Source organism: Pseudochaenichthys georgianus, chromosome 16 (genome assembly GCF_902827115.2).
Source record: "Pseudochaenichthys georgianus chromosome 16, fPseGeo1.2, whole genome shotgun sequence".
Taxonomy (NCBI): Eukaryota; Metazoa; Chordata; class Actinopteri; order Perciformes; family Channichthyidae; genus Pseudochaenichthys; species Pseudochaenichthys georgianus.
In genome coordinates this window covers 4,708,630-4,721,015 of record NC_047518.2, presented here as the reverse complement: position 1 = coordinate 4,721,015, position 12,386 = coordinate 4,708,630, and the positions used below count along the sequence as shown (strand labels likewise).

The following is a 12,386-nucleotide window of genomic DNA, read 5'->3' as shown; positions in this document are numbered from 1 at the left end:
ACTAACCTGGCAACCATGGTGACCGGTCGGGAAAAATGTAAGAATATGTCACTTAATAGAGTTAACTAATACATTATAGCTAAGAGTTTTCATTTTTTCGAAATTATATACTATTCGATGTTCAGATGGACATGACACGTTTCAACATAAATGTTATCATGGAGTCCCTTAAAAAAGGATTTACCTAAACTTGGTTTCAATGCGCCCCCCCGTGGTTAACTCCAGGGATAGCACTCTACAGGACCCGCCAAACATACATACATACATACACACAAGTGGGCACATGACAGGCCTGCTAGGAAACTAGTTAAGCTAGGGTTGCTAGTTAATATTTGCTAATTGTAATCATGTTTGTAGCGCGAAGTATCGCAGCAGATCATAAAGATCTCATTCATGATGTTTCGTATGATTTCCACGGCCGGAGAATGGCCACTTGTTCCAGTGACCAAAGTGTGAAGGTACGTTCAGTTTGCTAATGTTAGCTCTCACAGCAAGCTTGTTAACACCACCCGTAGTATCACACTCTTAACACCCTATTGGAGAGACTGACTCTCATTCCATTGTTGACGGACGTAAAGTTAGGTTATTTGCGATATGTATGGCAACATTTGAATGTCGAAGGAATCTAAACCTTGTTTGATTTAGCTAGCTTGATAGCCATGGTGCCTGTAGCATACAGGCTAGGGTAGCTACAGATAACTTTGAGATGCTGTTTAATGTAGCTTCACGTTATCACATCAGGAATGACAGGAATGTCGTTGAGAGCCCTGTGTTACCAGCCACACAAGTATAGGCTATAGACAGACTTCGTATCTGAAATATTTCGTATTTCTGTTAATTTGTGTTACCTGCACGTTATTTCATTCAGGTTTGGGACAAAAGTGAGAACGGAGAGTGGCACTGCACCGCCAGCTGGAAGGTAGGCCAATTGCTGCTTATTACATTGATTTAACCATTACAAGGCTTTCAAGCTCAAATATTAATTTCAAGTATAATTGCATAATGGCATATCACATTAGCATTTTTGCATTTTTCCAATGACTGTTTATTTCCTATTCTGTCTCTTGTCACTTTTCTGATATTAAACAAATCTGTATCTAGTGTTGGGCTCTATTGGTTTGACTGAAGCTGTTCTGTGTGCAGACACACAGCGGCTCCGTGTGGAGAGTGACCTGGGCTCACCCAGAGTTCGGGCAGGTTCTGGCCTCCTGCTCCTTTGACAGGACCGCTGCTGTGTGGGAAGAGATTGTAGGGGAGTCCAACGACAAGCAGAGAGGACTGAGCCACTGGGTGAGTGAAACTCTGGCATCCTTATAAACTTGCAAAGCACACATCACACATTTATATTTCTTTATTTTCTTTGCAGTTCAGTTGATGATGATGATGATGATAGTACCCCCCCCCCCCCCCCAGTGCAGTGTGTGGTTATAATAATGTTTCCCACCAACCAGTGGCGTTGCGCAATATTTCGGGGCTCCCCCGCAGGTCGGACCATGGGGCCCGCCCCCTCCCCTAAATCAATAATAGAGTGACATGGGATAGACATCGCGGCCACTTTTTTAAATGTTTATTTTTTCAGGCATCTTTTGTAAACAGTAGGCCTATAGGTCAGTAGGAACTTTCTGTATAAAGATACATCTGATTTAAACAGTATAGGGTCAGTATAGGAACTTTCTGTATAATATACATCTGATTTAAACAGTAAGGTCAGTAGGAACTGTATAATAATATACATCTGATTTAAACATCATTGACAAATACAAACAAGTGGCTGTGTATTTTTTGTAACATGAAGGTATATTGTAGAACGTTATAGCCTATCATCATTGGAGTTCACACAACGGAACGGTTCACATATATATAACATTCTGTATAAAAGAAAAGTAGCCTACAAAAAACAAACAAATAAAACACATCCTATAGGCTACATAGAGGATGCAATCAGGAGCTGCTTTGTAGGCCTATTATTTTATACGAGCGCGTCTCCTGGCATTCTTCTGCGCAAAGTCCTGTATAACAGTCTTTAAATCTATACTGCGCGCGCGTCGGCTCTCAATACTAAGGACTGCTAACCCAGACAGTCTCTCTTGCGACATTGTGCTCCTCAAATATGTCTTTATTAATTTAAGTTTTGAGAAAGATCTCTCAGCACTGGCAACAGTCACGGGTATAGTTAAAAACAATTTCAGTGCTGTGGCAACATCGGGGATACTTGGCAAAATGGACTGATTTTCAATGAGCAGGGTTTGTGCCAGGTCTTTGATTGTTCCACGCTCAATTTTCTTTATAGTAGGCCTAAGAGCATTACGGAGGGACAGGATCTGGAAAGGAAACTCGGCTGACAGGTCGTCTTTATACTGGCCTGATAAAGCACTTGCGGACTCAGACAGATCCTTGTCTGTTGCGCGCAAAAGTTTGCGGGGAAGCAGAAAAGAAAATCGCTGTGCAACTTCGCTCATTCCAACAAATCGATTTTTGAGTTGGCAACGACAATATCGATATTTGCGTAAAATACCGCCACTCTAAAATGCTCCCCTGGGTCTTGGAGCCGCTGGTCCTCGCAAAGCTCTGAAAAGTGCCTCTTTGTGCGCCTTGCGCGTCTGTCTTTGAAGAGACTGTGGACACCCCATGAGGATGCCAGGTCTTGCGCGTGCGCTTTTAAGCCATCAAACTCTCCTCGGAGTTGGGCAAGTGTATCGGTTGCGTTACCAAGCATTGCTGTCGCCTGTAAGAGGTCCACGTCTTTGCGCTGGAGAGCTTGGGACACAATGTTGACTGTTTCAAGGACCTTGCCCTGTATTACAGTCATTACAACAAACTCAAAGCTCTCCATGGCCTTTTTCAAGCCAGTCGCCTCGGCACGTTCCTCGCTTTTTTGGAGAGCAAGTCTATCTTAGTTAGCGCTTGCATAATGTCAGCATAACGGAACCGCAATGATTGGACGGCGTCTTGTCTTGATGCCCATCGTGTCGGGCATAGTCTCTTCAGTGTAGGCTGGCCAGCCTTGGGCACTGAGAGGTGTGTTTCCAAAAGCTCCCATCGTTTGATGCTTCCACTAAAGAATACATATAGCCTTTCAACAGTGTCGTAGAAGTCTTTTATCTCAGGTATATTTTGGCATGCGTCATTGAGTACAAGGTTTAAATTGTGCGCAGCACAATGAATGTACACTGCGTTGGGCTCTTTATCCCTTATGCGTTTTTGTACACCGGAGTAGACGCCACTCATATTGCTAGCCCCGTCATATCCTTGTCCGCGGCACTTCCCAAGTAGTATCCCCTTTCTCTCCATCGATTCGAGAATTTCTCTCTCTAGACCTGCAGCAGTTTGGTCTGTGACTGCATGGAAGCCCAAAAAACTTTCGTTTATTTTCACCTCCGTAGGGTTTCCATTTTCATCATTTGCTATAGTAACATATCTGAACACTTGACTCAGTTGGTCTACTTTTGAAATGTCCTGGGTAGTATCCATTATAATCGAATAGCATTCTGTATGTCTGTAATGAAATAGCAATGAAATTATTTCGTTTTGAGTTTGAGGACTTAGGTAGTGCACCTTCTTTTTGCTTTCAATAAGCCTTTGCAGAACTGGATCATAACGCGCCATAAGTTCTATGGTAGATAAGAAATTACCATTATCTATATCACCTATTTTCTCTCTGTGACCCCGGAAAGCAGAGTTGCGAGAGGCCAGTGTTAGTGTAACATCAGTTATTCTGGTTAGGACCTCGGTCCAAAACCCCACCTCTCTCTTAAACTCAGATGATATTTGCGCGTCAATGGTCAGATTATTTTTCCACGTATCATACACGACACATGCTGCCAAATGAGAGCGAGAGAATTCGTGTTCCTTAATCTTTTTAGAGAGACCCTGCCAATCATTTATTCCTATTCTCCACGCATGGTGGAGGTGATGGGCAGACGGTCTGTCACCGAACAGCCAGCACTGCTCACAGTACACCCGGTCCATAGATGGCGAGTAACATAGCCACTTGCGCGGAATTCTACATCCAATTTTGGATGTTTTGTTATAGAACTCTTTTGAAAAGCACCTTCCCTTCCCATCCCTTTTGAATGGCCCTTCAGGCTTGCATGGCCCGTTATTCAGAATGTACCGTTTAACATCATCGTCTTCTAAATCTACAGGGAATTTCCCCCTATCAGTAGGGTATTCAGTCACAGAGTTGTCACTGGCCAACGTGTCCCTGGGGTGGGTGGGAGCTGCTGTCACTGTCGGGGCACGGCTAGCTGGCTGGGCAACCTTGGCTATGTCTGAACTGGCCTCGGAGGGGGCACAGCTGACTTCTTGCTGACCTGCAAAAAGGAACGGATTATATTCCAATTCCAATGTAACCTGTAGCATACTGACTCGTACTGTTTATGGCGATTGGCGAATAAAACTTTCTATTATTCTAACCTGTCTCGAAGCGTGAGGCACGACTAGCTGGCTCGGCTGTAACGGGGCTGCTGGGGTCTGTGGGGGCACGGCTAGCTGGCTGGGCAGCCTTGGCTATGCTGAACTGGCCTCGGAGGGGGCACAGCTGATTTCTTGCTGACCTGCAAAAATGAACGGATTAGATTCCAATTCCAATGTAACCTGTAGCATACTCTTACTGGTTATGGCGAATAAAACTTTCTATTATTCTAATGTCTAACCTGTCTCGAAGCGCGAGGCACGACTAGCTGGCTCGGCTGTAACGGGGCTGCTGGGCTGTCTGCCTGGACTCGGAGCTGACGGCCGGGGGCCGGGGGGTGTTGCTAGCGGTCTATCTGCAGTAACGTTAGAGTCTACGTCTACCTTTGATGCCTGCCGGAACAATGACGTTATTTTAGGTAGTTTTGCCCTCTCCTGTTCGGCTTTCGCTCTCATTTTGCTTTTCTGAGCACCGCTTGGGTAGTGGCGCTTCATTTTTCATGTTTACCGGCAACGCAACTAATGAACGTTATTTATATGAGCAATGCTTCCCGCTTTGTTTTGAACGCTGCCCAGCCTGCCAATGAACATTAGTTATCAGCCGGCTAGCCCTATCGCAGGTGAGCAAATAATTATAATGATGCACTGTTGTACTACTACAGGCAGCGTACACATGACGTAGCAACATAGCAGGGAGGGGGGGCTCCGCCCTCTGCGCCCTGTTACCGCGTTACGAAATCTAAGAGGATAGCCTACAGTGGGGGCGGGGCCCCCTAAGCTCCGGGGATCCCCCGCACCGCGGGGGGTGCGGGGGCCTCCGCTACACCACTGCCACCAACACACCATCATTTACTTTACATTTAACAGCTGGTCACTTTTTCTACAGTCTTCTTTTTGACACATGATCTTTTATGATGTTTCGTTATAGATTAAGAGAACCACACTAGTGGACAGTCGGACATCAGTGACTGATGTGAAGTTTGCCCCTAAACACATGGGCCTGATGTTGACCACCTGCTCTGCGGACGGAGTGGTGAGGATCTATGAGGCTCCTGATGTGATGAACCTGAGTCAGTGGTCCCTGCAGCACGAGATCTCCTGCAAGCTCAGCTGCAGCTGCATCTCCTGGAACCCCTCAAGGTGAGACCATCGTTTTAGTTGGCTTCAAAAAATGACACTGAACTGTATATAGAGATTTCCTGGCTGAACTGTATCTCGGTTTTGCCATACATCTTGTTTATAGCAGGTGGAGCTGTAACAACCAGTGGAACATTTACTGGCAATGATTTTGAAGAATTGTTTGTAGGTTTTAGAGAATCACTGTTTTCTGATGTTTTAATGATTATGATGCACAGTCCCAATGACATTTTACAGATCATGTGTTTTATATCATACAAAAATAATATACATTTAATGTTTAGTAGGTATAACCGAGTACTTGACATACACTCAATTTCTATTTTATGAGGTACTCTTAGCTGCACCTAATGCAGTCTTAGGGCTTGGAAATATGGAGAAAAAAAGATACCACCTTGATATCTATATTATGACGATACTGAATTGTTGACAATTGTTGCTTTTATATGTATAACCTATCTTCGTACAATGAGATGTTTGATAAATAATCCCTTCTGTGGATATAATCACGTAGTGCAGTGGTTCCCAAACTTTTTCTTTGTAGATGAGAATATCTTAGATTTGAAATTCGTCTTATTTGACGAATCACCTTCACAGTGGAATTAGTCCAACTGTAATACTTAGGGTTGGGTGTCGTTTGGATTTTAACGATTCGGGTTCTGCTTTTCATTTCTGGTTCTTTTCGGTTCTGGATTTCGATTCTTTGAGAGGGTACAAATAAGTCACAGGCCACTTTCACAGGAAAAAAAAAGTATTTATGAAAACATTTAGTCAAATGACTATTCATATTTACAAATCACTTCATACTATTTAATTCCGTCGCTGTTATTGAATACAATGATTTACTAATCAACTCTGAAGTTACACTGCAACCTCCCTGTGAGACAGAGTCCAACCACACACGGTCTGTGTCCAACAATCCTGCAATACATATCTGACAGCTGCCCAACTGCGTCACTGCTTGCAAAAGTAAATAAATCATAATTTCATAAAAAAAGTAACTTCCTATATCTGCTTCACAAACAATATGTACTAAGTTCCCTCTGCCTGCCTGTCTCACAGTCCTGCAAGGGCCCAGTACTTTGGGAACCACTGACGTAGTGGGTAAAGACAAATATTATAATTTATAACATTAAACCACTTTAATGTAATGCAGAATTAAATCTAAGAAAAGTCAATAATAGTGACATATTACGATTCAAAATCTAAGGCAATATCTACTCTCATATCATGCTATCGATGGTATGGTATCGATGGTATGGTATGGTATCGATGGTATGGTATGGTATGGATGGTATGGTATCGATGGTATGGTATGGTATGGATGGTATGGTATGGTATGGATGGTATGGTATGGATGCTACCTGTTGGATATGACAGTGGAGTTTGAGGATCTGTCCGTGTATAATGTGTGCTTTCTCACCCTTCCACACAGCTCTCGGGCCCACCCACCAATGTTTGCAGTGGGTAGTGATGACAGTAATGTGAATTATGGTGGCAAAGTTCAGATCTATGAGTATAATGAAAACACAAGGTGGGTTTCACTGAATTTACCAATCTTTGTCACTCTTTTTCAAAAATCAAACATCCCAATTAGTTGAAAAAAAATGTTAATGATTGTTAAAAAAAGTTGTTTTCCCATTGTTTACAGGAAATATGCTAAAGCAGAGACCCTGATGAGCGTCGCAGATGCAGTCCATGACATTGCGTTTGCCCCAAACCTGGGGAGGTCTTTCCACGTGCTCGCTATTGCAACAAAAGATGTCAGGATCTTTAAACTTGTTCCTATGAGGTGACTGATTCCATGATTGTCTCTGTTAAGTCACAGTGTTCATGTGAAGGACTCACAAAAAACACATTAGTGTAGTCGATGAAATCCTGCATTTCAGTATACATTGTAAGTGTTTTTAAACATAATGTACGGTGGCCCTGAAGTGCAAGTCAAAACAGCATTTCAGGAAACACCACAGCATTTCAACTTATACGGAAAGGGTATTCCTTTAGGGAGAACACTTCTTGTTTGTGATTGGACAGAGCCAGCCAGAGAAGCACTGCTGTGATTGGTTGTTTTTGCTGCCAGTCAAGAAATGACGGTTCGTGATTGGTCTACACCCGACAGCGCAACATGTCCCGAAACATCAGCCGTTAGCTGTTAGCACTCAGAGCTCACAGCTCCTCATATCTGTTCAGAAACTAGACAAAAGTTAAACGAGTACAAACCATAGACTGTCTGTGTCATGGCGAATACAGTCGCTGGTTTGTTTATGTCAGTATGACGTTGTGAGTGTGGACGCAGCATATACAACGTTAGCTTAGCCTGATCGATCCGATCTCCACACACGCATTTTAAAAGGTGTTTCGCCTGCTGTCTGTCTGCAGACTTGTCACAGCATTAATTCATGGTTTTTACTAACCGGTATCAGTATGTTGTTACTTCGGCATCATTTTGAAACATTTATTATAATTAAATCACGGTCAAATATGTACATTTTGTTGTAGTTGACCATAGTATTTGCATGGATATAAGCCCCGAATATTCGCATCGCTCTAATCGCTCGAGTTTCAGGTTTCACCGCGGCTGTCAGCTGTGTTCACTCCTGTCATTCAAACAAGGTGGCGCTGGAGAGGGGGCGGGGCTTATATCCATGCAAATACTATGGTCAACTACAACAAAATTAACATATTTTACCTTGATTTAATTGTAATACACGTTTCTAAATGATGCCGAAGTAACTACTGTACATACTGACCGGTTAGTAAAAACCATGAAAAACCCTTTTTAAAATGCGTGTTTTCTGAATGGAATCGGATCCATCAGGCTAAACTAACCTGTAGCTGCTCCGTCCACACTCACAACAACGTCATACAGACATAAATAAAGCAGCGACTGTATTCGCCATGACATAGACAGTCTGTGGTTTGTACTTGTTTAAATTTTGTCCAGTTTCTGAACAGATATGAGGAGCTGTGAGCTCTGTTTGCTAACAGCTAACGGCTGATGTTTCGGGACATGTTGCGCTGACCAATCACGAAGCGTCATTTCTTGACTGGCAGCAAAAACAACCAATCACAGCAGTGCTTCTCTGGCTGGCTCTGTCCAATCACAAACAAGAAGTGTTGTCCCTAAAGGAATACCCTTTCCGTATAAGTTGAAATGCTGTGGTGTTTTCTGAAATGCTGTTTTGACTTGCACTTCAGGGCCACCGTAATAATGGGAATGAAATCCTTCCACTTTAAATAATTGTTTGAAACTTGGATCCATCTGACAGGAAGGAGAGCACCTCTACAGGACCCACCAAGTTGGAAGTGCAGATTGTGGCTCAATTTGATAACCATAACTCTCAGGTGTGGCGTGTGAGCTGGAACATCACCAGCACCCTGCTGGCCTCCTCCGGGGACGATGGCTGTGTGCGCCTCTGGAAAGGTAACAGGCTATGTTTTGCTTCTGTTGATGATTGCTCATGGGTCTTCTTTTCATTTTAGTGATAGCTACCAGAACTTTTTTTGGAAATATGCTAGTTTGAGTGAACAGTGACTCTCAGCAGGTATTACGCAACTTTCGCTAATGCATTGCTGACGTCATTCAATTGAGGAATGATCAATCGGACAGTCCAATGTCACAAACAGACCTGAAATACTCTCAGTGTTAAGATTGGGTTTCACCAATTCTAGAAACTCTAATTTGTGTCTAACTAAGTGGTGTTACTGTTACATGCACTTAACTCATCTACGTAATGATGTGCAGCAGCAAAGTCTCAGTCGAGTCATGTAGTTCTTTTATTTTTACGTTCAAACATGTCATATATTATTTTAATGCTTGCTATTACAAATTGTATGATGTTTTTTGTACTAATTTAATTAGCTTGTCATTGACCCCTGCCCAAAAATTGCGGTCTTGCTCATATCTTTTGACTTATGATACATACATTGCTCTCATATTTCAAAACAAAAGTCCATGAGATGCATTCGTGTGATTATGCCATAGATCCGTCCCATCTGTGTGACATTTTAACTGTCCATTGTAATGCAGAATACACATAAAGTAGAAAAATACACTAAAAAAAAAAGATAAAATGTAAGCTGTTTTCAAATTCTTCCATCAGCTTCCCCACTTCCCTACTTCCCCACTTCCCTATGTGTAATCAGAATCAGAAACAGGTTTATTAGCAGGTAGGTTGACACGTACGAGGAATTTGACTTGGTATCGTGGTGCATACATAAAAGTAATAAAAAAACACAGATAGAGAACCATTTTAAGAACACTATAATAACTTAAAAAAAATAAGGACAAATATGATAAAATAAAGCATGTATAAAGGACATTATTAACTTTGAGTCATTTTAAGTTACAATTAGTTTGACTGATTTGATTCCTGCAGCTAACTACATGGACAACTGGAAGTGCACGGGCATCCTGAAGGGCGACGGCAGCCCGCTCACCGGCTCGTCGGGTCAGCCCACAGCTATGAGCACTGTCGTGGGCTCCTCCGTTCAGACGTCCCAGAACACCCAAAACGGGATGTCTGCAGGAAGGTAGGTGGTGTGGCCGCCACTCCCCCAGCCTGACCCGCACCAGACAGAACTGACCCCTTATTCCGCCTCACACTGACCGGGACTACAGCTGCTCCCTGACAAACTCCCCAGGCCCTAACTGACCAAAGGCTGCACTCATGCAAAGAGCTTGGCTTCAAGGCGAAGAGTCGGCATCGAGCCTGTTAGCGTTGTGTTGTTTTTTTATTAGGCAATTTGCTCTTGATTTGTACAGATGCATGCAAGAGTAGTTTCCACGTTGTTTTGTCCCTGCTAACCATATCATTGGTGCAAAATGTAAAATAAACCTGTTTTATATAAATTTGACTTTTTCAAATGATTATTTTATTATTTTGTTGGGGAAGATCTTTTTTTAAATATCCAGACATTTGATTAGCTTCAGTTTACTACATCCTGACATCCAACATTGTTGTGACTACTTCCATTTTGAGATGAGCAATTAAATCAAAGCTCAGTAATCTGTCTCTTAATTTCACTTGAATTTCAAAACATGTTTGACATTTGAATGTTTCCTCGAGCAAGTATTGCCAAACTCTTTGCTGAGCAGAAGAACAGCTTGAATAAACGTCATTAACCCACTAAAATGACAACAGAAACAGAACACATGCAGTATGGATATGGATAGAGCTGCTGACACAAATGGCCTTAAGAAGAGAGAGACTACGTCACTCTTAAAAGAAGAGATAACACATCTTTCTTTTATAAATGAAGTGTTGAATTGATGAGCAATACAACTCTCAGTGTACTCTGGTATTGCTCTCAAGCCATACATTGTTGGGTCTGATCAAAACCTTTCTGTTGCTTACTTCCTGCTGACTCTGACTACATCTTCCACAATGACAAAGTTTAAAACAAAGACTTTCACTAAAGCCACAGTGGTCGCTGTTCAGCAAATGTAACACAGGCTTGCTTTAACATTTGATTATAAATAAGCAACTGTTACTATTTGATAGCGTATAAAACGGGTTCAAAGTTACCACTTTGTATGTGGCTGTAGTTATGTTCAACTCAATAACCTCTAACTCAACGAAACATCCGTCATAGCATTTGTTGTCGTCTTTGACTTGACCTTTGAATAACCTCTAACCTGAGTAACAAGATTTGTTTACTGTATGAAATGCTGTGCTCTAATACTTTTGCAACCAAAGTGATTGGACTAAAATGTCATACTGGAACATACCTTTGCAGAAAAGCCTTTTCTTGCATCCCTATTCCTTGTTGACAAAGAATGAGTTGGGTGGTTTAAGTAATCAGGTATTGTAATGCTTGTTGCATGCAGGATTGGCAAGAGAGCTCCCTTTACCCCTCCCCTGCGGCAGCTGACCTCTCCAAAGATATCCCAGCAGCATCCTGCATATTATTAATGTGTCCTCTGAACCAGCAACCATTTGAGCTTGTGTTCATGCATTTGGTTGTGCTGTTGAAAACGGCATGTTTCTGTTCTCCACAGTGTTCCTTTCTCTTTGATCCAATATGTTTGCTGACAGTTTTAAAATGACATCACTATTGTCTGCCATTCACTTTTTTTTCCTCCTCCTAATAAAAAAAAATCTCATATCTCCTTTGAATTGTTTCCTCTCTGTATTCCATTGTCATCGTCTTCTCCCTGTCCACATGTTTGTCGTCTTCGTCTCGATCCATGTTGTGTTGCTTCAGGTATTTCCTTCCGCCTCTGGACCCTCCCAGAGCGGGGACCAGGTATGGGCACTTGCTGCCTCCCTCCTCCCTCATTGAGCACTGCGATGCTGAGCCCATTCAGCCTCAGCAACAGGCTCTTCCCCACAGAATATCCTCCAGACCACTGCTGCCTTTACCAGAGGCTGAAGGACAGTGATGTAGCGGTGTTATAGCTAGAATTAAAAGGGATTGATTGGGGGATGGGCACAAACCACCCAAGTGCCATTCATTTCTAATAAAGACTTAAATGTATGTCTCTATTTTATGTTTTGTTATTTTTTCTGTGCATAATATAGAAAAAGGTGTCATGAAGTTTCTGTGAAATGTTTAGTTGTATGGCTAGTAGAGCCATTTTTTGTAACTGAATAAAATCTGAACATCTCACATATTTGGTTTTGTAAGCTAGTGCTTTAAAGAATGTCCAATACAAAGCACATGTTTTGATTTGCACAGTGACGCGTCCTAAAACACGGAAGTAAGTTGCGCATGGGTTCCTTCGACAAAAAACATAAATCTATCAATCATAAATCTATCGATTAGATTTATGAATCGAAAATTATAAAAGTAGGGTAGACATGGAGATTATCCGACTGAACAAAACGTGATCC

The 12,386-nt window shown here is 42.3% G+C and overlaps 1 protein-coding gene across 2 annotated transcripts; it reads left to right on the top strand.

The window, feature by feature from the left end:
* Positions 1-229: 229 nt before the first annotated feature.
* On the top strand, positions 230-12,079 carry seh1l (SEH1-like (S. cerevisiae)). Of its 2 annotated transcripts, none has more exons than XM_034103014.2 (9): positions 230-458; positions 869-919; positions 1,144-1,290; positions 5,342-5,553; positions 6,986-7,084; positions 7,202-7,342; positions 8,820-8,974; positions 9,930-10,083; positions 11,758-12,079. In XM_034103014.2, exons 1-9 carry the CDS (start codon positions 348-350, stop codon positions 11,933-11,935), a joined length of 1,248 nt encoding a protein of 415 aa, XP_033958905.1. In that variant the 5' UTR covers positions 230-347; the 3' UTR covers positions 11,936-12,079. The 2 variants fall into 2 exon arrangements, with proteins under 2 accessions (XP_033958905.1, XP_033958906.1); XM_034103015.2 differs by lacking the exon at positions 11,758-12,079 and adding an exon at positions 11,381-11,658 and having other exon boundaries at positions 231-458.
* The last annotated feature ends 307 nt before the right edge of the window (positions 12,080-12,386 follow it).

What these genes read in the sequence shown, in the direction of transcription:
- seh1l (XM_034103014.2), top strand. Translation starts at nt 348, where the DNA reads ATGTTTGTAGCGCGAAGTATCGCAGCAGATCATAAAGATCTCATTCAT. An exon ending in AGAGAGGACTGAGCCACTGG is followed by an intron (nt 1,291 to 5,341) that starts GTGAGTGAAACT and finishes GTTTCGTTATAG; the next exon opens with ATTAAGAGAACCACACTAGT. An exon ending in CTGTGTGCGCCTCTGGAAAG is followed by an intron (nt 8,975 to 9,929) that starts GTAACAGGCTAT and finishes TGATTCCTGCAG; the next exon opens with CTAACTACATGGACAACTGG.